The sequence below is a fragment of the Astyanax mexicanus genome, chromosome 22 (assembly GCF_023375975.1).
Source record: "Astyanax mexicanus isolate ESR-SI-001 chromosome 22, AstMex3_surface, whole genome shotgun sequence".
NCBI classification, from domain to species: domain Eukaryota; kingdom Metazoa; phylum Chordata; class Actinopteri; order Characiformes; family Acestrorhamphidae; genus Astyanax; species Astyanax mexicanus.
Genome location: NC_064429.1, coordinates 35,668,903 through 35,695,718, shown reverse-complemented (window position 1 = coordinate 35,695,718; position 26,816 = coordinate 35,668,903). Strand labels below are relative to the sequence as shown.

The window sequence follows — 26,816 nt, the reverse complement described above, 5'->3', positions numbered from 1 at the left end:
CTAAGCTAAAGTAGAGGCTAAATACATGGGTCTAAACTGAGGTAAAGGCTGCATGATGAGTCCAAACTGCAGTAGACATGGGACAGATGGGTCTAAACTGCATTAGAGGCTAAAAAAAACACATGTTGATTGGTGTAAACTGCTGTAGAAGCCAAATAGATGGGTCTAAACCAAAGTAGGGACTGAATGAATGGATCTAAACTGATGTGGAGCCATGAATGTTTTGATCTAGACTGTTGTAGAGGCCAAAATGATGGGTCTAAACTGGGTCTAAACTGCTGTAGAGGCTGAATGGATTGGTCTAAACTAAAGTAGAGGTAAATAAATGGGTCAAAACTGCTGTAGAGGCCGAATGGATGTGTCTAAACTGCAGTAGACATGGTATAGATGCGTCTAGACTGCTGTAGAGGCTGAATGGACTGGTTTAAACTGATGTAGAGGCTGAATGGACTGGTCTAAACTGCAGTAGAGGCTGAATAGACTGGTCTAAACTGCAGTGGACATGGAATAGATGTGTCTAAACTTAGTAGGGGCTAAATGGATGGGTCTAAACTGATGCAGAGGCTGAATAAATGGGTCTAAACTGCTTTAGGAGTTAAATAGATGGTCATATGGATGGGTTTAAACTAAAGTAGGTCCAAATGGTGGGTCTAAACTGCTGTAGGAGTTAAATAGATGCGTCTAACTGCTATAGAGGCTGAACAGATCCGTCGAATCTGCTTTATAGGCTAAATAGATGGGTTTAAACTGATGTAGAGGCTAAACAGGTGGGTCTACACTAAAGTAGAGGCTAAATAGATGTAGGGAAAGAATAGATTGGTCTAAACTTATGCAGGGGCTTAATAGGTGGATCTAAACTGCAGTAGAGGCTGAATGGATGGGTCTAAAGTCCAAAAGAGGCTGAATAGATGGGTCTAAAGGGATGTAGAGACTGAATAGATGGGTCAAAACTTAAGTTGGGGCTAAACTATGGGTCTAAACTTAGTAGGGACTGAATAGTTGGATCTACACTCCAGAAGAGGCTGAATAGATGGGTCTAAACTGATGAAGAGGCTGAATAGATGGGTCTAAACTGATGAAGAGGCTGAATAGATGGGTCTAAACTGATGAAGAGGCTGAATGGATGGGTCTAAAGTGCAGTAGAGACTGAATAGATTGGCCTAAAGTAATGTAGAGGTCATATGGATGGGTCTAAACTAAAGTAGGGCCAAATGGATGGGTCTAAACTCCAATAGAGGCCAAAAAGATGGGTCTAAACTGCTGTAGAGCTTGAATGGATGGGTTTAAACTGCGGTACTGGCTGAATATATTAATCAAATCTGAGTCTAAATATATCAGAACTGAATATATCGGTCTTAAATCAACAGTGACTGAATGAATGGGTCTAAACTGCTGTAGAGGCTGAATAGATGGCTCTAAACTGTTGTAACATGAATGGGTTTTAAATATTTGGATGTTTGTGAGCTGTAACTGGGTTAGGTGGGTACAGTGGGGGGGTTGGTGGGGTATCTGTCTGTTGAGCAGCTGAGTGGTCCTGGCACTTCACTGCAGAATCATCCAACAAACACAGATTTTCTAAAGCTGCCAGTCGCCTTCAGAGGCTTCAAAACAACCCAGAACAAACCGAGCTGGCACGCCCGCCGACCCGGCGCGAACACACGACAACATTCCTCACATCTCTCAGCGCTCACACACACACACTCCGCACTGCACTGTTTGTTTGGGTTTGTTTGTGTGTGTGTGTGTGTGTGTGTGTGTGTGTGCTCCAGGCCTATACGTGTGACGTCTACGTTATTATAGAAACCTTATGGCTTCAGAACGTCCAGAACTACAGAAAAAAAGATCTGCACAGCAGAAATCCATTAGGATTTGGCCAAAGGGCCCATTTCAGGGAAAATGACTAAACCCCACTCAATGTAGATCCTGCATACTTATAGGTCTACGTCAGTTTAATCAACCAGGCAGGCCAATTAAGAGTCGCAAACTCTTGCAGTGTGTGGGTGAGCATTATCCTGCTGAAAAATACTAGTTTTGCTATTAGCTGTTAGTATCCTTACTCAATTTCTTATAATTATCGGTACCACTTTATAATAAGACTACCTTTACAGAGGGTTTATAAATGATTTACAATTAGTTTATTAATGGTTACTAATTAGGTTGTAAATGCCTTAAAAATCATTAATAATCAGTTATAACACATGCGTAGAAAGGGCAACTATGACCTGTTGTTTGCCAAGTAGTGAACCCACAGCCATCTATATTGTTGCCCTTTCTACGTATGTGTTATAACTGATTATTAATGATTTTTAAGGCATTTACAACCTAATCAATAGCAATTAATTAAGTAATTTATAAACCATTTATAAACCCTCTATAAGGGTAGTCTTATTTTAAAGTGGTACCTAATTATCTATATTTAGCACCTTTTCGCCTTTTCGGGCACGCAAAGACGCTTACAATTACATTCTACACACAATCATTTACACTCAGCACTTAACCAACACACATCACACATCGGAGTATGCTGTGTGTGACAGCCAATCACGCACAGCATACTCTTAACCGGAAACCACTGTCCACCTGAAGAACTGCATCTGGCACTGAGGAACTGACCCAGCACAGAGCGCCAAGATAGGGTCTTGAACCCAAGACCCCAGCACTGGAAGGCAAACATGTTAACCACTGATCCACCGTGCTGCCCCTCGTATCGCTACTAGGGGTGACTGACTGTTGTATACGATGCTCCCCAGATCATCAATCACACCAACGGTTTGTTGAGGCAACGTGAAGCTGATGGACAGTCTAACAGAATTTTTGGTCTGGTAAAATTGGACATATTTTATAAAAGTGCATGTAAATATGTATAAAAATATACATATTTTATTTGAGCTAAACTGCTGATAAGATGCCGTTTAATCTGATATATTAGCTAATTGACACAGCTGTGAAGGTTTATACCTGTGTAAAACCAAACCAAACACAGCAAGAAACACTCCAAATAAAGAGACTCATCAACTGATCTGGATCTACAGGTGTGAAAATGATCTAAATGGAATCTAAATGATTCGCTACTGTTTTATAATCTCTCACCAGGAGGTACACTACCCAAACATCTGAGAGCCTTTTTATATGGCCGAATTATATTGCCCTATTGTGGCAAGACCGTCAGTTCTGATTCTACACTGTTTTGGAAGCGTAATTAAATACATAATTACATTTAAAACTCCCCAAACTCTCCAAATATTAAAGATTAAAGGCTTATAGGGTCAGACTCAGGCTATAAATCATCTGATAAGTGTATAAACGCCCACAGACGCTCAGAACCGGGCCGAGGGTCCGGGGGGTGATTAATAAAATCAAGACGAATGACTGGGATTCCTCAGTCTGACGAGACTGTAAAGCAGAAATCAGTACTGAAATAAACGCAATTAGAACCGGGCCGGGTTAGAACCGGCAGCGTCAGCAGGTTCTGCTGTTTCATGTGCCGCCAGGTGCTGCATTTACAGCCAGACTACACACACACACACACATATATACACACACACACATACACACACTGCACACATGTGGTTTAGCTGCGGGCTAAAAGCAGATACAAAAGCTCCATACACCTTACAAACTGAAATGACCACACACACACACACACACATACACACACGCACACACACACACATAAATATATTTATGTTAATGGTTCACTGACTATAGTAACTAAGCACTTCAGTTTCTGAATCAGTTTCTCTGATTTTGCTATTTATAGGTTTATGTTTGAGTAAAATGAACATTATGGTTTTATTCTATAAACTACAGACAACATTTCTCCCAAATTAAATTAAAATATTGTAATTTAGATCATTTATTTGCAGAAAATGAGAAATGACTTAAATAACAAAAAAAGATGCAGAGCTTTCAGACCTCAAATAATGCAAAGAAAACAAGTTCATATTCATAAAGTTTTAAGAGTTCAGAAATCAATATTTGGTGGAATAACCCTGGTTTTTATTTTTATCTTGGCATCATGTTCTCCTCCACCAGTCTTACACACTGCTTTTGGATAACGCTAAAAAAAGAAAGACCCATTGTCTAATCATCTGTAATCTACATATCAGTTTTTATTCTACACCCTTTGGAAAGTCCATTTTGAACAAAAAATAATATTTTGACAATTTTTTTATCATTTAGAACTAAAATCAGAGGGAATATAAACATAGCTGTATAATCAATATTTTGTATCTATATAAGTTACTTTCTCCAATTACTTTTGAGCCAATAAATGTATAATTACATAGATTTTGTAAAAATGTATTTAATACGTATATATTTTTGTTAAATTCCTTTAATAAATCTGAAATTTCACAATAAAAACTGCAAAACTGTCACTGTGTTAATACTCACACTCCTTTAAAACTCTTTGCATGTCTTTACTTGCGTTCTTCACGGTGTGTAAACACAAGAAATGTAGGTTCTGTTTGATGGGTTGCCAGGTAAACACAGTTAAACACAGTTAAACACTGAAACTTGCTGTATTTACTCTTCTTTATTCTGTACTATTTGTCCTGCAGCTGGTTATTATACAACTGATTATTCACCAGGAGGAACATGACCCGTCTGTACTCTCTCAGACTCCGGCTGCTGATGGAGAAACAGCATGATCTACTGTACTCTCTCTCTCTCTCTCTCTCTCGGACTCCGGCTGCTGATGGAGAAACAGCATGATCTACTGTACTCTCTCTCTCTCTCTCTCTCTCTCTCTCTCAGACTCCGGCTGCTGATGGAGAAGCAGCATGACCTACTGTACTCTCTCTCTCTCTCTCTCTCTCTCTCTCTCTCAGACTCCGGCTGCTGATGGAGAAGCAGCATGACCTACTGTACTCTCTCTCTCTCTCTCTCTCTCTCTCTCTCTCTCAGACTCCGGCTGCTGATGGAAAAGCAGCATGACTATACTGTACTCTCTCTCTCTCTCTCTCTCTCTCTCTCTCAGACTCCGGCTGCTGATGGAAAAGCAGCATGACTATACTGTACTCTCTCGCTCAGACTCCGGCTGCTGATGCAAACACTAAGTTCTTTGTTATGGAAACAAAAGTAGCTCTTCCATGGTACTGAAAAGAGACAAAAACACACAAATACAACAAACCCCCAAGTAAACCACACACACACACACACACACACACACACACACACACCTGTTCCACAGGCCTCTGCGCTACAGGTTTATAGGTATGGGTGGAATGTTAATTATATGTGGTTTCGTGCAGACAGCCATGTGTCGGGTTTTCTCAGTAGTGTATGTAGGTGTGTGTGTGTGAGTGTGCGTGTGTGTGTGTGTGTAAGTGTGTGTATGTGTGTGTAGTGTGCAGATTACAGGACACCACAGCGTGAGGAAGGTGTGTGTTTACTGCGAGGACAAGCCATTACATTGTTCATCATTAGTATTATTAGTACATCCCATAATAAACATTTTTCTGTATAAATAGGTAGAGTAAGAAATAGGAATAGATCAGTCTGGGTATAGACCAGTATGGATGTATAGATCAATACTGATCTATACTTTCATACTGATCTATATACACTTACTGATCTATATATCCATAATAATCTACACCCTTACTAATCTAAGGGTATGATAAGTAAAGGAAAAGATAAGTGAGGGTATAGATCAGTATGGGCATTTAGATCAGTATAGATATATAGATCAATATGGGTATAGATCAGTATGTGTATAACTCAGAATGTATATATAGATCAGTATGGATATATAGATCAGTAAGGGTATAGATCAGTAAGGGTATCGATCAGTATGTGTATAGATCAGTAAGTATATAGATCAGTAAGGGTATCGATCAGTAAGGGTATAGATCAGTAAGGGTATAGATCAGTAAGGGTATAGATCAGTAAGTATATAGATCAGTGTGGATATATATATATCAGTAAGGGTATAGATCAGTATGGATATATATATCAGTAAGGGTATAGATCAGTATGGATATATATATCAGTAAGGGTATAGATCAGTAAGTATATAGATCAGTATGGATATATATATATATATATCAGTAAGGGTATAGATCAGTAAGGGTATAGATCAGTAAGGGTATCGATCAGTAAGGGTATAGATCAGTAAGTATATATATATCAGTAAGGGTATATATCAGTAAGGGTATAGATCAGTAAGTATATAGATCAGTAAGGGTATAGATCAGTAAGGGTATAGATCAGTAAGGGTATAGATCAGTAAGTATATATATCAGTAAGGGTATAGATCAGTAAGTATATATATCAGTAAGGGTATAGATCAGTAAGTGTAATCTGCACCAGTCTTAAACAATCAATCAATCAGTAAATTCTGTTGTAATCAGTGTTTATGCAGTTGAGTTGAGTTTGTGTTGAGTTTAATGAGTTTGTTTATGTATTTTGTTGGTTTTTATGAGATGCGTCCGTGTTTATGAGCTGAAACCCGGCTGTGTGTGTTTGTTTTCCGGGTTGCCAGTTAATCACTCCTAATTAGCTGCTATAGAGCCGCTCTGAGCGCTATCCCGCCTCGGGGCTTTACTTAAAACACTGTTGTTTGTAATTAACACAATATTTCAGCAGTTTCTCTGCCTGTCTGAGCGACGAGAGAGAGAGAGAGAGAGAGAGAGAGAGAGAGAGCGACAGACAGAACTCAGGTGACCCCGGCGGTTAAAGCGATAGTTTGTACATATGTACAGAAAATATGCCGGATATTTAGTTTTTTATTATATTTGTGACACACAGTACATTAGTCCATGTTTATAGATAACAGTGAGTCACACAGCGTCAGAAACCGCATAATAACGTCTATTAGCCGGCGCTAAACGATACCCAGCGAAACTGACGACGTGCTGTAGGTTATAGGGTTGCGTAAATCTGATATGATTGTATCCCTGTTGTTTTTTTTGTGAGCATTCTGCAGATCTATTCCCACTCTATCTGCTTCCACTGAGCCCCAGTTTATCTGATCCTGCGTCTGAAAAGAACAGATAAAGAAAGACAGCGCAGTAAAAGCTTCTCTTGTTCTCTTTCTCTCTCGTTTTTTTTTACCCCGTCCTCTTTTCAGCCTCCGTTCACTGAGGGTGTTTTTTATTCTGACTGGTAGATTGACTGAATCAGGTGGGAAAACGTTGAAATTGCAGGTTTTATAATGATCTGAGTTTGAAGGAAAGTCAGTGTACTAACTATATTAGCTAACATATATCTCTCCCGCCTTCCTGGTTAAAGAAAATACATTTATTTCCCTTCTTTATACGGAAAACTCGATAATAGCAGATGTGTTGGGTGTTGTGAGGCAAAACCGAGTCATTTCTCTGGGTTAGGATGTTCAGAACAGTCGTATGTACGTTTGGGTGGATGTTTTAAATGTTAAATGTAGATCATTCAACCACAGACGCAGCTCCCTCTTCTACGAAAGTAAAGACATTAAGTGTGCTAAAAAAAACACCTGAGACACCATAACAACCACCTACACTAAGTGAACTATTGAAACCTGGGAATCCATATCAATCACCTAAGTCCATTATAGAAACCACCTGGGATACCATATCAATCACCTTGATTAAGTGCACTATAGAAACCACCTGAAATACTATATCAACCACCTGGAGTAAGTGTACTATAAAAACATCATCTTAGTAAACTATAGAAACCAGATTACGTTCACTAAAAGAAATCATATGGCACATCATATCGACCATCTATGATATCATACCAACCACACAGAGCAAGTGCACTATAGAAACCACCTGGGATACCATATGAACCACTCAGAGTAAGTACACCACAGAAACCACTTGAGATACCATATGAACCATCTAGAGTAAGTACACTATAGAAACCACCTGAGATACCCTATAAACAAACCTGGAGTAAGCACACTAAAGAAACTACCTGGGATACCATATCAACCACCTAGAGTAAGTGCACTACAGAAACCATCTGGGATAACATATCGAACCTCCTAGAGTAAGTACACTAAAGAAACCACCTGAGATACCATATCAAACACCCACAGTAATTGCACTATAGAAACCTTCTGGGATACCACATCAACCACCTAGAGTAAGTGCACTATAGAAACCCCCTGGGATACCACGTCAACCACCTAGAGTAAGTGCACTATAGAAACCCCCTGGGAAACCATGTCAACCACCTTGAGTAAGTGCACTATAGGAACCCCCTGGGATACCACATCAACCACCTAGAGTAAATGCACTTAAGAAACCACCACCTGAGTGTATAATAGAAACCACCTGGTATATCAACCACATGGCATCACCTTATTATCCTAGCATCCACTTTCAGAAACTCCATAACAGCCACCTGCAATACCACGGCAACCCAAAAGCCCTAGTAACCTAGCGCAGCCTTCTGAAAGCTGGAGGACCCGGCGCGTGAGAATCGAGCGCTGAACAGAGCAGCAGACAGACGGACTCAGAACCGGGACAAACCCAACAAAAGAGAACAGCCACAAAACACACCCCGATTCCCTATTCCTCCCTGAGGGCCACAAAACACACACACACACACACACACACACTCACGCTGCATGGGAACGGGCGAGAGAGCAGACGTGAAACAGAGGAGAGAAAGAAAGAGAGAGAGAGAGAGAGAGAGAGAGAGAGCATCCCGGTATCTCTGAGCACCGGATCAGGTTCTGGGATCTATTCATACCAACCGGATCGGGTTCCACGGCACCAGTGGTCCCTGACCGGCTCCCACAGACCCACAGAGGGTCCACACACACACACACACACACACACACAACCACAGAGAGGAGTAAACCAGGGCTTAGCTTAGATTAGATTACATCCCATTCACAACCTCTCATTTACACACACACACACACTCACACACACATATACGCAATGTGAGACGGTCACACAAATGGAAAGTTTAAGAGGTTAAATAATACTGTATTTAAACCAGTTCAGTTCAAGTGAGTTCATACCAAATCAGTTCAGTAACATTCAATTCAATTTATATCAAATCAGTCAAATTCAGTTAAGTTCAGTTTTCATCAGAGCAGATTATTTCAAATCAGTTCAGTTTCTCTTTCATATTACAGTTCATTTAGCTTCATTTAGTTCTGATCAGATCAATTCTGCTCAGTTCCTGTTAGATAACATCAGGTCAATTCTATTTCATTTCATTCAATTCAATCGGTTACATTCTAATCAGATCAGATCAAATATAGTCAGTGCAATTCAATTCATTTCAGTTCAGTTCAATTTGATTCAATTCAATTTTAGACTAGTTCAGATCAGATCAAACTGTTTCAGTTCAGATTCTTTCAGATAACATGCATTCCAACGTCCATTTAGTTCCATTCTATTACAATCAGTTCAGTTTATGGCCTGATCAGATTCTATTAGATTACATCACATCAATTCAATTCCATTAATTTAATCAGATCAGATCACAAATGAATCAGATCAGATAGAATCATATAAGATTAGTTCAATTCAATTTAATTAAATTTGATTCAATGCTGTTTAATTCAAACAGTTCATTTTAGATTAACTCAGATCAGATCTTACTGTTTCAGTTTACAATCTTTCGGATAACGTCTATTTAGTTCCATTCTATTTCATTCAGATCGGTTCAATTGTACTCGATGCATATAAGATCACATCACATCAATTCAATTCAATCAGATATAAAAAAATGCATGTAATTTAATTCATTTTAGTTCGGAAACAGTGTGGTTGAAGTGTTCTCTGAAGGGGTGGGGCTAAACTGATTTAGACTGAATGAGTGTGTGTATGGAAACTGTTTTTCTACACGTATATACTTTATATACTGTATATAAGATGTTGGTGATATGGTACTTTAATAAATAACTCTATTAATAAATGTGTTTGTGGTTTCTGTAACTGTGTGAAACACTGTTTTGAGTGTCTGACCCTCCGCCCAGATTAACACATCAGTCTGGGTCACGGCCTCTTACCCAAACCAGCGGGACGGTCCGCTCCCTCGCCCACAGACCGGTCCTGACCGGCGGAGACTGGGAGGGACACCCTGTCCCGCTTATTTCGTCCCTCGCCGTGTTTTCTTTCCCCTGCTTTCCTCATTCTTCTCCAACACATGACCCGACGGGCCCGGGACCAAAGTAAACCTCGGTTCTGACGGCAAGAGGGTTCACGGCCCAGGTCGGGCCGGACCGGTCCCGGCCCCGAAACCAGAGCCGCTCGGACGACCACATAATCACAGTGTAGCTTTATAAACAGCGCAGAGACGTGGGAACGGAACCAGAACCAAATCCAGATCCAGATTCTGACGAGCTTCTACATCACTACTACAGATCACCTAGAGTTAGTGCACTATAGAAACCACCTGAGATACCATATCAACCACCTAGAGTTAATACACTATGAAAACCACCTGAGATACCACATCAACCACCTCGAGTTAATACACTATGAAAACCACCTGAGATACCACATCAACCACCTAGAGTTAATACACTATGAAAACCACCTGAGATACCACATCAACCACCTAGAGTTAATACACTATGAAAACCACCTGAGATACCACATCAACCATCTAGAATTAGTACACTATAGAAAACAACCTAAGATACCATATCAACCACCTATAAAAAACACCTGAAATACTATATTAACCACCGAGAGTTAATACACTATGAAAACCACTTGAGATACCATATCAACCACCTAGTGTAAGTACACTATAGAAACAACCACCTGAGATTCCATATATACAAACCTAGAGATAGCACCTGAGATAGCATATCAACCACCTAGAGTTAGTACACTACAGAAACCATCTGAGATATCATATTAACCACCTAGTGTAAGTACACTATAGAAACTACCTGATATACCGAGATACCATATCAAACACCTAAGTGCATTATAGTAACTACTTTAACTACAGGTCAGTAGGTGAAAGGTCAGTAGGTGAAAGGTCAGCAGCAGTCAGGAAGCCTACAGGGATGAACCTGGAGATGACCCCACCTGAAAACCCAGAGAGTCCGTTTACACCTGAGAATTCTGAGTATCTGGAGTATCAGAATTAGATTTCATTCAAATAAACCGGATTCAAAATGAGACTTGTTATAACCTCCAATTACAAACTAAAGTACTCAATATAAAGTACAATTAACTTACAGATTACTCTAACAACTAATTGAGTAATCTAATTATTATTTTAGTAATCGAGTACTTAAAAACTAAATCTGTTTGTCTAATGAATAACAGTTAGTTAAAATATCTTTTGATTATTTTATTTGTAAAAATTACGCAACATGTTTATCTGCTAATTTACTAAAGTAATTAAAAAGGTAAAGTTCCGATTAATTGAGAAATGTATTCATTACTTAAACAATAAAGTAATTTACTTTACACTTTAACATAAAGTGGAATATCTACTAATAAGAATATCAGAAACAGGAAAAGCGAGAGAGATAGAGAGATAGACAGATGAAAGAAGAGTGAGACAGATGTAGAGGAATGAAAGTCTGCTTATCTGTCGTTGGTCTACCGGTGTGACTCCGCCCACAGCGGCACTGATTGATCTCTATCTCTTTTCAGCTCTGAACTTACATTAAAGCGAAAGTTCAGCCAGAACCAGCCCCCTGCCCCCACCGACCTCCACCACAGATGTAGTCGATCAGCCAATGTACGCTAACGTAGACAAAATAGAAGCTTATACCCCACCAATTAGCACCAAAGCTACAGAGCTAATGTAGCTAAAACATAATGAAAGCTTATACCTCACCAGTTAGCTCTAGAGCTATGAGGCTAATGTTGCTATGAAGTGCTAAAAGCTTATACCCACCAATTAGCTCTAGAGCTATGATGCTAATGTGGCTAACACTTTAAGGAAGCTTACACACCACCAATTAGCTCTATATCTAAAAAGTGCTAACGTAGCTAAGAAGTGATAGAAACTTCTACACCACCTGCTTCTATAAACATGGACATGTGTGTGATGATCCAGTTAGCCAAATGCTAACATCTAGCAAAGTGTTAATCTCTGGGGCAAACTATAGCTTTAATGGACATAATGGGGTCAAACATGGCTTATAGGCCACCAATTAGCACTAAAGCTATGCGGCTAATGTACCTAACATCTAAAAAAAAAGCATACACACCACCAATTAGCCGAGAGGCTACAGAGCTAATGTAGCTAAGAACTGAAGGAAGTTCATATATTAGCATTATAAGAGGCTAATGTAGTTAGTTAAGAAGCAACAGAAGCTTATATCCCACCAATTAGCAATGGAGCTACAAGGCTAACAAAGCTATAATGTAAATGCTGCAGCAAAAAAATCTGCACTGTTAGTAAATTGCTAATTTCTGGGGCATACTATCACTTTAAAATGATCATTATGTGGTGACACACATTTTATAGACCAATTAGCACTGCAGCTATGAGGCTAATGTAGCTAACAACTAAATAAAGCTCATAAACTACAAATTAGCATGTAATGTAATGTAGCTAAAAAGCAATAGAAGCATATACCCCACTAATTAGCAGGTTAATATAGCTAAAAACAATAGAAGCTTATACCCCACCAAAGAGCAGTGGAGCTACAAGGCTAACAAATGCAAATGCTGCAGCATTTAAGGTGAAGGGAAAAAATCTGTGCTGTTAGCAAAATGCTAATCTCTGGGGCATACTATCACTTTAAAATGATCATTATATGGTGACACATATTACAGGCCACCAATTAGCACTGCAGCTACGAGGCTAATGTAGCTAACAACTAAAGAAAGTTCATAAACCACAAATTAGCAGGCTAGTGTGGCTAAGAAGCAATAGAAGCCTAAACCCACCAATTAGCAGGTTAATGTAGCTAAAAACAATAGAAGCTTATACCCCACCAAAGAGCAATAGAAAGGCTAATATAGCGATAATGTAAATGCTGCAGCATTTAATGTTGAAGAAAAAAATGGTACTGTTAGCAAAATGCTAATCTATGGGGCATACTATCACTTTAAAATGATCATTATGTGGTGACACACATTTTATAGGGCAACAATTAGCCCTGCAGCTACAAGGCTACTGTAGCGAACAACTAAAGAAAGCGCATAAACCACAAATTAGCAGGTTAGCGTAGCTAAGAATCAATATAAGCATGTACCCCACCAATTAGCAGGTTAACGTTGCTAAAAACAATAGAAGCTTATACCCCACCAAAGAGCAATAGAAAGGCTAATATAGCGATAATGTAAATGCTGCAGCATTTAATGTGGAAGAAAAAATCGGTAGCAAAATGCTCATTTCTGGGGCATACTATCACTTTAAAATGATCATTATGTGGTGACACACATTTTATAGGCCACCAATTAGCACTGCAGCTATGATGCTAATGTAGCTAACAACTAAAGAAAGCTCATAAACCACAAATTAGCAGGCTAATGTAGCTAAGAAGCAATAGAAGCTTATACCCCACCAAAGAGCAATGGAGCTGTAAGGCTAATGTAGCGATAATGAAAATGCTGCAGCATTCAAGGAGAAAGGTAAAATCTGCGCCGTTAGCTTAATGCTAATCTCTGGAGCATACTATCGCTTTAAAACGGTCATTATTCGGTCACAGACTAAGCCTTCAAAGCCTGTATCTGCACATCATATCAATTTTTCTTGGCATTTGTGGAGAATCTGGGCATATGACGAGCTCACTCACACACACACACACACACACACACACACACACACACTCATAAACACACACACACACACAAACACACACACTCAAACACACACGCCTGACAGCTTAATTTTGCGTTGTCTGGAGCTGCCTCTCTGGATTATGCTGCAACTGACACAACGAACCTGACACCACCTTCTTCTTACACACACACACACACACACATGCACACACACCCACACACTTTTACATAATGTAACGTCTGACATGTTCCATCAGATCACCCGGAGGCGGGGGGGTGCTGCTATCTTCACTTTGATGTTTAAGAGGAAATTCTCTAAAGTACACAGAGTTCAGTTTTGGGCCAAATCGATTCCTCCAGTTCACACTGTGGATCAGGATTCAGTTTTTACACCTGATTCAGAGTCATACCAGCAATACAGGACCAAACTTAATCAATCATGATTTACTGAGTCATTTGACAAAGAACTGAAATAAATTTACTATCAAGATAGAACATTTGTGATATTATGATTCACTGAATCGTTTGATAAAGAACTGTAATTGATTTATAATCAATGTGGTAAGTTTAAGATTTCATGATTCACTGAATCGTTTATTACTGAACTGCAATTGATTTACAATTTATGTGGTAAGTTTTTTTATGATTCATGAGTCATTTCATAAAAATGTGTAATTGAACCAAATTACGGAAAATCAAAGATTCAGTGCTTACACTTGATTCAGAGTCAAACCAGCAAAACTGGACAAAACTGAATCAATCAGGAAGCAATTTTAGACTTCATGATTCACTGAGTCATTCATGAGTCATCTGATAATGGACTGATCAACTTGCAGTAGAATCTAAGATTTAATAAAGAACCATATCCACTGAATCATTTAATAAACTATGACAACTAAAATGATTCAAACCATTTCATGATTTACACAGCGCAATTGAATCAACTGAATCAATTGAATTATTGGAATTATTTGAAGAATTATTATTAATTAAATATAATTGTGTTCAAAAAATTTGAGATACCAAACTCAGTGAAACCTGAGTTTGCACTATTTAGAAAATCATTTTATTTTTTGCAATCAAATCAAATGATCTGGCCACAAAAAAAAAGATTCATTGATTCACATCAAAATGAATCATTATCAAATTGTAGTTTATTTGCAGGATTGCATGATTCACATAACTATTTCTTAAAGAATCATAGTGAAATTAAACTACATAATTAATATTTAACTATAATTAATTGAGTCATTTATTGACTCACTGAATCATTTCTCAAAGAATTGCAATCAAATTGCCTCAGTGTGAAACTGAGGTTACATGATTCACTGAATCATTTCCAAAAGAAACAGATTGAAATTGATTTATGAATAGATGTAAGTTATTAAAAAGTGTGTGTTCAGGAGCCAAAAGTGGGTGTGTGTGTGTGTGTGTATGTCTGTGTGTGTGTGTCTAGCCAGGCCACAGTGGTCAGAAGGTCAGAAGGTCATCTGCCCTACAGAGAGCTGCTGACCAGAGCTTTACTGCTGACCTGCAGCTCAGCTATCTGTACTATTCATTATTTAATCTCATATTCTCTCTCTCTCTCTCTCTCTCTCTCTCTATTTATCTCTCTCTCTAATCAGATCAGAATTATTAAAACTGGTTTATTTTGACTCTGGAATCAGATATGTTTGGACAGTCCAGTCTGAGCCGGACGCCGGGGGTTAACCTGCAGTGCCGTAATTAACACTGAACAACCTGACCTGACCTCTGACCTTCTGTCTAACATCAAAGACATACAGGGCAAACAGATGCCCACGGCATATCACACACACACACAGAATGTCACAAGACATAAGAAATGTCTTAAATATACTGTCTGAATTTTTGCACCAGGAGTAAAGCAGCATAAAGTTATCCAAAAGCAGTGTGTAAGACTGGTGGAGGAGAACATGATGCCAAGATGCATGAAAAAAACTGTGATTAAAAACCAGGATTATTCCACCAAATATTGATTTCTGAACTCTTAAAACTTTATAAATATGAACTTGTTTCTGTCTTTGCATTATTTGAGGTCTGAAAGCTCTGCATCTTTTTTGTTATTTCAGACATTTCTCATTTGTCATGCTCTAAATGACAGTATTTTTATTTGGAATTTGGGAGAAATGTTGTCTGTAGTTTATAGAATGAAACAACAATGTTCATTTTACTCAAACACAAACCTATAAATAGTAAAATCAGAGAAACTGATTCAGAAACTGGAGTGCTCTCTTCATTTTTTCCAGAGCTGTGTATATAACAGGGTGAGAGAGAGAGAGTCATTGGGGCTTTACGCCACAAGAGGGCGTAAATGTGCTCTCCCCACTTCCCTATAAAAATGTTGTTGGGTAGTGTACCTCCTGGTGAGAGAACACTGACTGCTAGACATGCCTCTACAACACACTCTACAACAAACTGAGAAAAGCAGGCTGGTTGCATTCTCATCCTTTTACTTTAATGTTGTAATAACAATACAAGTATAAATATATAACAATAATAATCCCATATGTATTACGCTGTATAAACATGTTATAAACTCAGGGTTTCTGTTCTGAAAGTGCAGGAAAACAAACACACGCTCCAGCCTCGCTGCTGTCCGATTGCGGTTCAGCTGCGAGTCTGATTTAGCAGAGGCACCGACCACATCAGAGTCCGTCGTTTTAGAAAGGTATTCCTACATTTCCCAGAAGTCCTTCCGCCCACTTCCTGCCAGCAAATCTTCACATTTACACACAACAGCCTGTAATTACTGACCTAGCCGACCAGGGCCACAAGCAGCGGCACAGAGACGGAAAATTCCAGACCACAGCCACTGACGACACACACACACACACACACTCATCACAGACATCTGTCAGAGTGGAAGACTAACATCATAAACTCTCCCTGACCCCACAGTGGGCATCATACCTCAAAAACTGTAGGCACTTTATTGGAAACACCAGCTTTTGTGCTTTCTCAGTGGCCACTTTATTGGAAACACCTACTAAACCTTGTGCTTTCCCTCACTGTGGCCACTTTATTGGAAACACCAACTTTTGTGTTTTCTAAGTGGCCACTTTATTGTAAATGCCTACTGTACCATTTGCTTCCATACACTGTGGCCAATTTATTGGAAACACCTACTAAACCTTGGGCTTCCACACATTACTGGCCACTTTATTGGAAACACCAACTTTTGCTTTTTCACTGGCCACTTTATTGGAAACACCTACTGCTTCCACCATTAAACCATGTGCTTCCGTTCACTCTTGGCCAATTTATTGGAAACACTTATTATACCATGTGTTCCTATTTACCTTTCCTTCCCACCTTGTTCTTCCTCACTGGCCACTTTATTGGAAACTCCTTCTAAACCTCATGCTTCCATCCACTGTGGCCACTTTATTGGAAACCCCAACTTTTGTGCTTTCTCACCGGCCACTGTATTGGAAACACCTACTGTACCATGTGCTTCCATCCAATGTGGCCACTTTATTGGAAACACCTACTAAACCTTGTGCTTCCATCCACTGTGGCCACTTTATTGGAAACCCCAACTTTTGTGCTTTCTCACCGGCCACTGTATTGGAAACACCTACTGTACCATGTGCTTCCATCCAATGTGGCCACTTTATTGGAAACACCTACTAAACCTTGTGCTTTTCCTTACTGTGGACACTTTATTGGAAACACCTACTAAACCTTGAGCTTCCACACACTATCGGCCACTTTATTGGAAACACCAACTTTTGTGCTTTTTCACTGGCCACTTTATTGGAAACACCTACACTCCAGAACCAGCAAAAGCCACTGAAAAGGGGATTTAAACTCATCTTTTTCCTCCCAATCGATACAATACTGTAAAGTGAAATATCGCGATACTTCGATACGCGTACCGATATTTCCGTACAGCTTCAGTATAAACAGATCCAGTATGTATTCTAAGCCCTAAGCGCCGGTTCTCCCGTGCCGGGAGCTGTTTAACTGCATGTGTAATGTGAAGGTACAGATGGCAGAGCTCCTGCTGCCCAGATGGCATAACCTCTCATTTGAATGGAGGGCTGTAATTAAAGCAGTGAGGAATTAAAAGGGAAGCTCTGGGATTTGCTTTTCCAGAGTTGAAAGGAGAACTGAAATTACAGCGTGAGGAGTCCAGCTTATTAAACCCGGCTTTCCCAGCCGCTCCCGGACCCAACCTATAAAAGAGTTTACCCTGCTACCTTTGCTGGAGTAACTGCATCTACTGTCCAGCAGTGGGCTCTATCTCTCTCTACGTCTCCAAAACATGTGTAAACACATCAGATACGGGACAAGACAACTTCTGTTGTATCTGGACTGATAGAGATAAAAGAGAGAAGTGGCTTTATCACAAGCTGCAGCTCCACCATAGACATTCACTGAGAGCAGGGTTGCCAGATCCAGTAAAAATACCCAGCCCAAAGTCTGTCTAAAACCCACCCAACCCATTCAGAAGCTTATATTAGCCCAATACCTATAAAGGTTGCCACAGACACTCACAACACAGTACAACATTTTCATTTTAGAATGAAATTTAAGAGTAAATAATTAAACAAGTAGTATAGTAATAATTTCTGTTGATATTTACATTGAAGACACATTTAAGTAAAAAAAATCTCCTATAATTTTTTTTGTAATGTTTAAATTAAAATATATTTATCTCAAACATTAAAAAAATATCCTGGAAAATTGTTCTCAGGCTGTAAAAGTTTATCTGTCAGAGTGCAGTTAGTCATGCATTGGATCAGGAGTCTGACCAATATGAAGCTCAAATAGAGGACATGACAAAAATAATCACGACTAATCGATTAATCAAATAAATGTTGAGCAGATTAGCTCAATACTGAGCTGTAAATGAAAATACAGCACTATAAGAACTGTTAAACTACTTTTCTTACATTTACATTTAGAATATTTATCAGATTTGCTGTGATAATTAAATTAAATATATTTAATCATTTAATAAAAAAATATAAGGTGTAGAACAGTTAATCTGATAATGAAGGTTAATTATCAGAATTAAAGATGTAAAAGTAATAATTCTAAATTTTTACTGAGTGTATAACTGGTGCAGAATTGCACTTTTTTAGTGTTTTTTCTGATATAATGAACTCTATATCATTTACATTTAGGATATTTAGCAGACATGTGATTTAAACACTGAGAATATGTATAAATGTATAATGAGCTGATGATATACAGTGCGTATGGGTGTTGTCTTGTCCCTTATCGGATGTGTACACATTTTTGAAGACACGTAGAGAGCAGGCCGAGTGTGTGAGACGCCTACTGGACACTATACTACACTATACTAGCTCATAAACTCAGGTTTAATCCATTAATGAAGGTAAATTAGCCGAATAAACTAAATTAATCAGCATTTACCAAATTAATTTAGTGTCTTTTATGCTAAAAATAGCATTTATGCTGTTCATTCAAGCTTAAATTTGGTATATAAGAGACAAACACAAGAGTTACTATATTTAATTTCTTATTTTATTTAATAATTTGATAATTAACTGATTTAAAAAGGTTAATAAGGTTAAATAATGGTGTGTATAAAAGCATGCACACTCACACACACTTACACATATTATTGAGTGTTGCACCTGCTGTAACGCACCTGAACCAGCTCATCCACTCACAGTTAATCCATTAATGAAGGGAAATTAGCAGATTAAAGCTGTAAACGCAGTAATTACACATTTTTGGCTACTGTGTAAAACTGACCCGCACTCTACAGCTCTGTTTATTACACAATCTGCGCATTTCAGATGATTTGCTGTGATAAATATATTAGATATTAATTAAGTTAATAGCTTATATAAGGTGTATAACAGTTAATCGGATAACGAAGGTCAATGAGGAGAATTAAAGATGGAAAAGCAGTAATTTCACATTTCTACTGAGAGTATACTGAGTTTTTTCCTGATATAATGAACTTATTCTTATAATAGTTACATTATTAATCTGTCCATCAGATTAAATATTAAGATATTTATTATTTATGCTGTTTATTTAAAGCTAAATATGAATCTAAGTGATAAACACAATAAAAACGTAATGCATCTATTAAATATCCTATTCTTTTTGTTTTAAAGAAACTTAATCTCATTCATTGATTCCACCTTTAATACACCTGTTCCACCTTAAAAGCTCATTAACAGTCAAAAAATAGGGTTAAATGATGGTGTATAAGAGCTGAAAAAACAGTGAAATGTGCAAAGACGCTCTCACACACTCCTACACACTTTCACACACTGCACATTTTATTGTATGACCTGCTGTAACACACCTGAACCAGCTCATCCACTCACTTCTTAATCCATTAATGAAGGGAAATTAGCAGATTAGAGCTGGAAACGCAGTAATTACACATTTTTGGCTACTGTGTAAAAGTGACCCGCACTCTACAGCTCTGTTTACTCAACAATCTGCACATTTCAGAGGATTTTCTGTGATAATTATATGAAATAATCCTTTAATAGGCTATATAAAGTGTATAACAGTAGATACAACCTGAAGTGTGCACTGTTTTTTCATATATAATTGTGTTTAGAAGTATACTACCCTAGAATTAAAGCTGATTTACCCTATTAGTTCAATATTAATTTAATAACAGCAGGATTATAATAAAAAAAATCTCAAAAAAAAGAAAAGTTTTTATTTGGCGTATGTTACATTAGATTTAAGCATAAACTGCATTATCTCACAGTCTGCTGCTCTGTTTATTCAATATCTTGTGATCATTAAAGTTTTTTCTGCTATAATAAACATAATTGATCACAATTAAATTAATTAATAATTTATGCTAGAAATTCAAGATTAAATTTGGCGTACAATAGATAAACACTTATTCTTTCAGTTCAATACAGACATGTCCTCCTGTTTTACTGTTTCTCACCTCTAACACACTTGTATCACCTTATTCGCTTATTTAAAAAAAAATAATTAGGCTAAATTGTCAGATTTACAGGTAAAAAAAGCTGGATTCGTCCACTTTTGCATACTTACATTTAAAAATATACAGTGTTTTTGTTCTTAAAAACACTGTTTGCTCATTTACAGTCTTGCTGCTGAATTAAGCTCTTATTCTTCACTTATTTATAACATATTAATAAGCTAAAATTGTTTGTTTCAAAGCTGAAAAGGTTGCATTTGTCCACTTTCATTTATTTACATTTCAAAATCTAATGTCTTGCTGCTGAATTATCACCTTGTTCTATAATGTTCTAGTCTTAATAACAATGTCACGTTATTAATAATCAATTAATAAGCTTCAATGGTTAGTTTTAAAGCTGAGAAATCTGTATTTGTCCACTTTTAATAACTTAAAATACAAAATCTAATCAATAAATTAGCTTAAATTGTCCACTGTAGACATTTACACCAGTTTCACCATGTTTTCCACCTTTATCCACCTTATTAGCTCATCAATTACCAATGAATTATAGTAAATTATACGATTTACAGTTTTTTTTACAGTACATTTGTCTAGTTTTGCTAAGTTATAATACAAGACACAAAGTGTCGATGCTGTATTAACTTTATGTCCTGCTCATTTCTTGCATTATAGACGTTATTAGCTCATTAATAACTGATTCATATGAAATATGTTTTAAAATATGTTTCACCACTCATCTGTTCATTTAAATAAGCAAATATTTTATTTATGATGTATTAACTGATGAACACAATGTTTAATTGAATGTTTTATTATTATATATGTAGTGTGCTAAAATAAAGCCATAATTATCAATGGTTTTATTGTCCAAGCAGTAGAGCTCCATATATATATATATATATATATATATATATATATATATATATATATATATATATATATATATATATATATATATATATGTGTGTGTGTGTGTGTATATATACAAAGACATAAAACACCAAAAATATTAGTATACATGTTTTTTTTCTCAAGTTCAAACTGACATAAAAGACAAGTTATAGCACAATTAACTCAATTAAGGCCTTATCAATAAGTTTGCACGCGCACAGCATCACACACTTGCTTCTAAAACACTTAAATCAGCTTCGTTTCCTAACTCTTCGTTCCACCTTAAATAGCGCAGCGGTTGCATTGAGGCGCCCGCAACCGTTGCGCTATTTAAGGTGGAACGGAGAGTTAGACTGACAAACACAACTGAAAGAGCACTTTCAGCCTCAAACTTCTTCCTAAACAATGCAAAAGTTGCACAAACAGCTTTAAACCACTCTAAACACTCGTTCAAGCGTATTTCTCACCATTAACTCCCTGTAAACCCCATCAGAACACCACGCAAACCACCACAAAGTAACTACAAAGTCACAACTCGTGTACTGGGTTTGCTACTCACCGGAGTGGAACTGGCCGAAAGCCGCCCGCACAGCTAGGACGATGAGCGATAAAACTCCCAAACTGTCCATCTTTCCTGCCTCCATTCTTTCTCTCCTCCTTTCTTTTCTTGCTCTTCGTCTTCTCTGCTTTGATCTTCGTCTCAAAGATGCGCCGTTTAGGTGCACGAGCTTCTACTTCTTCTGGTTTTGCACTGAGCGCTGCTGCTGTTGCTGCTGCTGTTGAGTACAGGGGACTGAGTGGAGCGCGAGAGGATCCCTGGGCTGAGTTAAAGAAGGTGAGTAAGTGGGTGAGAGAGGGAGGGTGAGAGAGAGAGAAAGAGAGAGAGAGAGAGAGAGAGAGAGAGAGAGAGAGAGGGAAGAAGAGAGGGTGGGTAGTATTGCTGATCACGTGACAGGAAAATACATTTGGGAAGGCTTGGAAATTTGGGAAGAAAGTTGGGTTTTGCCTCCTTAAATCATGCACCACCAATGCACCACCAATCATGGCAACCATGCATAAAGCAGAAATGTTACACAAATTTAAATGTTTGCATGCTTTTGTATTTCCATTAAGGTTTCGAAACAAAAAAAAAAAAAAAAAAAAATCATCCATTCATCAGCAATCGTTTTCTGCGAATCAGTTTAAAATTTATTGCGATGTCGCAATAATGAAACCTGCATAGAACCATAAACCCTGGCTCAACCCCTCACCTGTCAACCCCCCAACTGAGCTTTACCCACTTGATCTTCTAGTTGAAGAAAAAAAAGTTTCCATTTGGTCTGCTAGTAGAGAACCTTAGACAGTACACAGCAAGATTAGCCAGAAGACTTCGTTTGAGGGAGGCATCTTTAACTACTGTCCGTGGCAAGTTTTAATAAGCAGATAAGGGAGATGTAAGACCTTATAAATAATGAGTTTCAGATTAAGTGTTTTTATTGCAGTTAATCATAAACTAGCTTGTTTGTGTTTCAGCGTTTAGCACAAGCTAAAGGCAGTTTTTATAATTTTGCGCCGAACCAACGCTGTATCCTATGCTAGCCAGCGAGAGGCAGGAACGCGAGGCCCTGGGGACCAATCATAGCTCATAGCGCGACCTGTAGGTGTTCATTAAGCTACGACATAGGCTACAACATAGGTTACGCAGCATTGTAGTAGGTCTGATGCAAAGTATATGTACATAGTAAATAAGATACCACTTAAAAATTATGTGTATTTTTGATTTCTTTTGAGTCAGCATAGCTTAGAACAGTATCTTGGGTATTTCCATTTTCTAAGTAAAGTTAAAGCCAAGAAGTCGTGGGTGCGTGCTCCTGAGAGAGGGTGCTTTTCATGGCGGTGGTGCTAAATTTAGCACAAATTTATAGCTTTATATGAGAGGTCAGTGATGAGAGCAATGAACCACAACCATAAATAACAATATAATGCAATAAAAACAGGTTATGCATAATGTCTTGTTCTGCTAACAGACTGGGAGGGTTTGGGTTATGTAGCGTTTATATCGTCGCTGTCCAATGAAAAACAAGTATGTCCAAAACATCAACTTAATTTTCAAAGGAAGTCAATGTAAAAGTAATTAATTTCAGGTCATTTTAGAGAATTTCTATTTGGCAATTCATCATGAAATTTTGACACAGTGTAAAGGAAAGTTTGTGTGTTCAAATTATGTATTAAACTAAAAATCGTAAAAAATGGAGATATATATATAAAGTTAGATTATTATAATAAAAGGTCACCATTGCAAGAAGTGCTTCCAGTAGACAAAATTAAAAGCACAGGACCCAAAGATGTGAGAAAATGTAAGTATACAATAGAATTGGCATGCCAATACATAATAATAATAATAATAATAATAATAATAATAATAATAATAATAATAATAATAATAATAATAATAATAATAATAACCAAATCTGTTGTTATACAATTTTAAATATTAGGTGATAACCTAACAGTTTTTTTTTTTATCATATATGTATATCATTCAGTTGTTGCACGCATAATTTTTTTTCTAGCAACAGTAAATGTAATGTGGAGTAACGTGTTTAGGTTGTAAAGTGAGCTTTAGTTGGATTTAACTACTAATAAACAGAAGTACAGAAAAAAAATTCATTTCTTTTTTTTGTGGTTAACTGTAATTTAATGTCACCATAGGGTGGGATTTAATCCAATTTATCAAATGTTTCCCCCAATATCAAACCCACTCCTACACCTTTGACCCAAATATCCGAATCTCCTCCCCAGCCCTGGTGCGGTGTGTCTTCCTCTGCTGGCAGCAGCGGGTACTGCAGTCTCCTAGGTGGGCCCGTTATGCCCATTACTGAAGCTCAGAGGAATGACAGGGCAGCTCCACCACCCGCCCTGCAAATAACCGGCCTGCACCCGCATCTCCAGCTCCACACTGATCTCACTGACCACCGAGATTAAAACCAGCTCACCCAGAACCCAGACCTGCTGCCGGATCGCTGAGCAGAAATAACACACTGCTGCCCAGCTCCGCTTTAAGGCCTCGGGGTGAATCTGGAAGACCCGGCGTGAGCGTGAGGGCACTGCCCGTCTGTGGGACGCACCCTGCCGAGAGGGCACCGCAGAATACCTCACCCTCACCACAGCCGACCCCTTGACCCCTGAACACCCGCTGCTCTGACCAGCAGAGAGGTCCTGACGCTCGAGCGCTGTTTAGAAAACAACCCACTGCATTCCTGAGCTCTGTGGCACTTTGTGTGACCGGAGACGGTCTAGCAAAGAGTTCTAGGCAAGGACGGTTCTAGATAGTACCAAAAGAAGTTCTGTATAGTACAGTAAAGCATTCAGTGGAAGAACATCAATGTCTGTGTTTCTAATAAAATGGCAATTGGCTTAAAGCACATGGTAGGGATTTCCAATAATGTGGCCAAAAAAAAATTCTGAAAAGTTATATTTGGCCAGAGAGGAAGCGCAAAAGTAGAAGTTTCCAATAAAGTGGCCAGTAAATTGTCTGTATTTTGTATGTATTTTGAATGAAGTGTCCAATGGTTAACGTACACGGTGTAGGTGTTTCCGATAAAGTGGCCAGTGAGTAGAAGTACAAGGTAGGTGTTTCCAATAAAGTGGCCACTGGAAAGAAGCACAAGGTGTAGGTGTTTTCAATAAAGTGGCCTGTGAATAACGCAAAAGTATGTGTTTCCAATAATGTGGCCACTTTGATAAAGCAAAAGATAAGTGTTAGGGTTAGGGTGTTTCCAATAAAGTGGCCATTGGGTGGAAGCATAAGTTGGGTGTTCTCAAATAAAGTGGCCACTGTGATAAAGCACATGGTAGGTATTTCCAGTAAATTGGCCAGTGAGAGGAAGAACAAAAAAATGTGTTTCCAATAAATAGGCCAGTGAAGAAGCATAAAAATAGATGTTTCCAATAAAGTGACCAGTGAGTGGAAGCAGAAAATCAGCCGTTTCTAATAAAGTGACCACTCTGATAAGGCACACGCTTGCTGTTTCCAACAAATTGACCAGTAATTTAAAGTTATATGTATTGTGAATAAAGTGGCCAATGATTGAAGCACAAGGTCTAGGTGTTTCCAATAAATTGGCCAGTGAGTGAAAGTACAAAAGTAGGGGGGTTTCCAATAATGTGGCAACTGTAATGAAGCACAAGGTAGGTGTTTCCAGTAAAGTGGCCAGTGGTTTGAAGCACAAAGCAGGTGTTTCCAATAAAGTGGTAGGTAGGTAGGTGTCTCCAATAAATTGACGAGTAAATTAGATGTATTTTCAATAAAGTGGCAAATGATTAAAGCAAAAAGCAGGCGTTTCCTGTAAAGTGGCCACTGTGAAGAAGCACAAGGTAGGTGTTTCCATTAATGTGGCCAATTATTTAATGCACAAAACAGGTGTTTCCAATGAAGTGGCCACTGTGATAAAGCACAAGCTCAGTGTTTCCAATAAAATGGCCTGTGAAGAAGAACAAAAGTAAGGTTTTCCAATAAAGTGGCCAGTCAGCGGAAGCAGGAAAGCGGGCATTTGTAATAAAGTGACCAGTGTGATAAAGCACAAGATTTGTTTTCAATAAACTGGCCAGTCACCTAAAGCATAAGTTGGGTCTTTCTAATAAAGTGGCCACTGTGATAAAGCACAATGTAGGTGTTTCCAGTAAAGTGGCCAATGATTTAGTGCACAAAGCAAGTGTTTCCAATAAAGTGGCCACTCTGATAAAGCACAAGGCAGGTGTTTCCAATAAAGTGGCCAGAGTGATTAATCACAAGGTAGGTGTTTCCAATAAAGTGGCCACTCTGATGAAGCACAAGGTAGGTGTTTCCAATAAATTCACCAGTAATGCAGTTAGATGTATTTTGAATTAAGTGATTTAAAGCACAAAGCAGGTGTTTCCAATAAAGTGGCCACTGTGAAAAAGCACAAGGTAGGCGTTTCCAATAAAGTGGCTAGTGTGATAAAGCACAAGGTAGGTGTTTCCAGTAAAGTGGCCAGTAGTTTAAAGCACAACGTAGGTGTTTCTAATAAAATGGCCACTGTGATAAAGCACAATGTAGGTATGTTTCCAATAAAGTGACCAGTGAATCAAGGAACAAAGCAGGTGTTTCCAATAAAGTGTCCGCTGTGATAAAGCACGAGGTGGGTGTTTATAATGAAGTGGTTTTTATAATGATAACGATTCACTGTGTACAGATGATTCACTTATGAACACATAAAAATGAGGTGTAACAGTTTTCAGAGTGTGCGCGTGCACACACACACACACACACACACTGTGAGGCGTGTGTTGTTTGAGGCTGTGCTGGAAATCACATGCTGCTCTGGTCTGAACTTGTTCCTCAG

The 26,816-nt window shown here is 38.3% G+C and overlaps 1 protein-coding gene across 2 annotated transcripts in view; it reads right to left on the bottom strand.

Moving 5' to 3' along the window:
* kremen1 (kringle containing transmembrane protein 1) overlaps positions 1-22,288 on the bottom strand; it is a 95,974-nt gene extending 73,686 nt beyond the window's left edge. For both annotated transcript variants that reach the window (XM_007234164.4, XM_049470599.1), the window contains exon 1: positions 22,031-22,288. In XM_007234164.4, the coding sequence (XP_007234226.3) occupies positions 22,031-22,115 (85 nt within the window). In that variant the 5' untranslated portion in view covers positions 22,116-22,288. The remainder of the gene's footprint in view (positions 1-22,030) is intronic.
* Between the last annotated feature and the right edge of the window lie 4,528 nt (positions 22,289-26,816).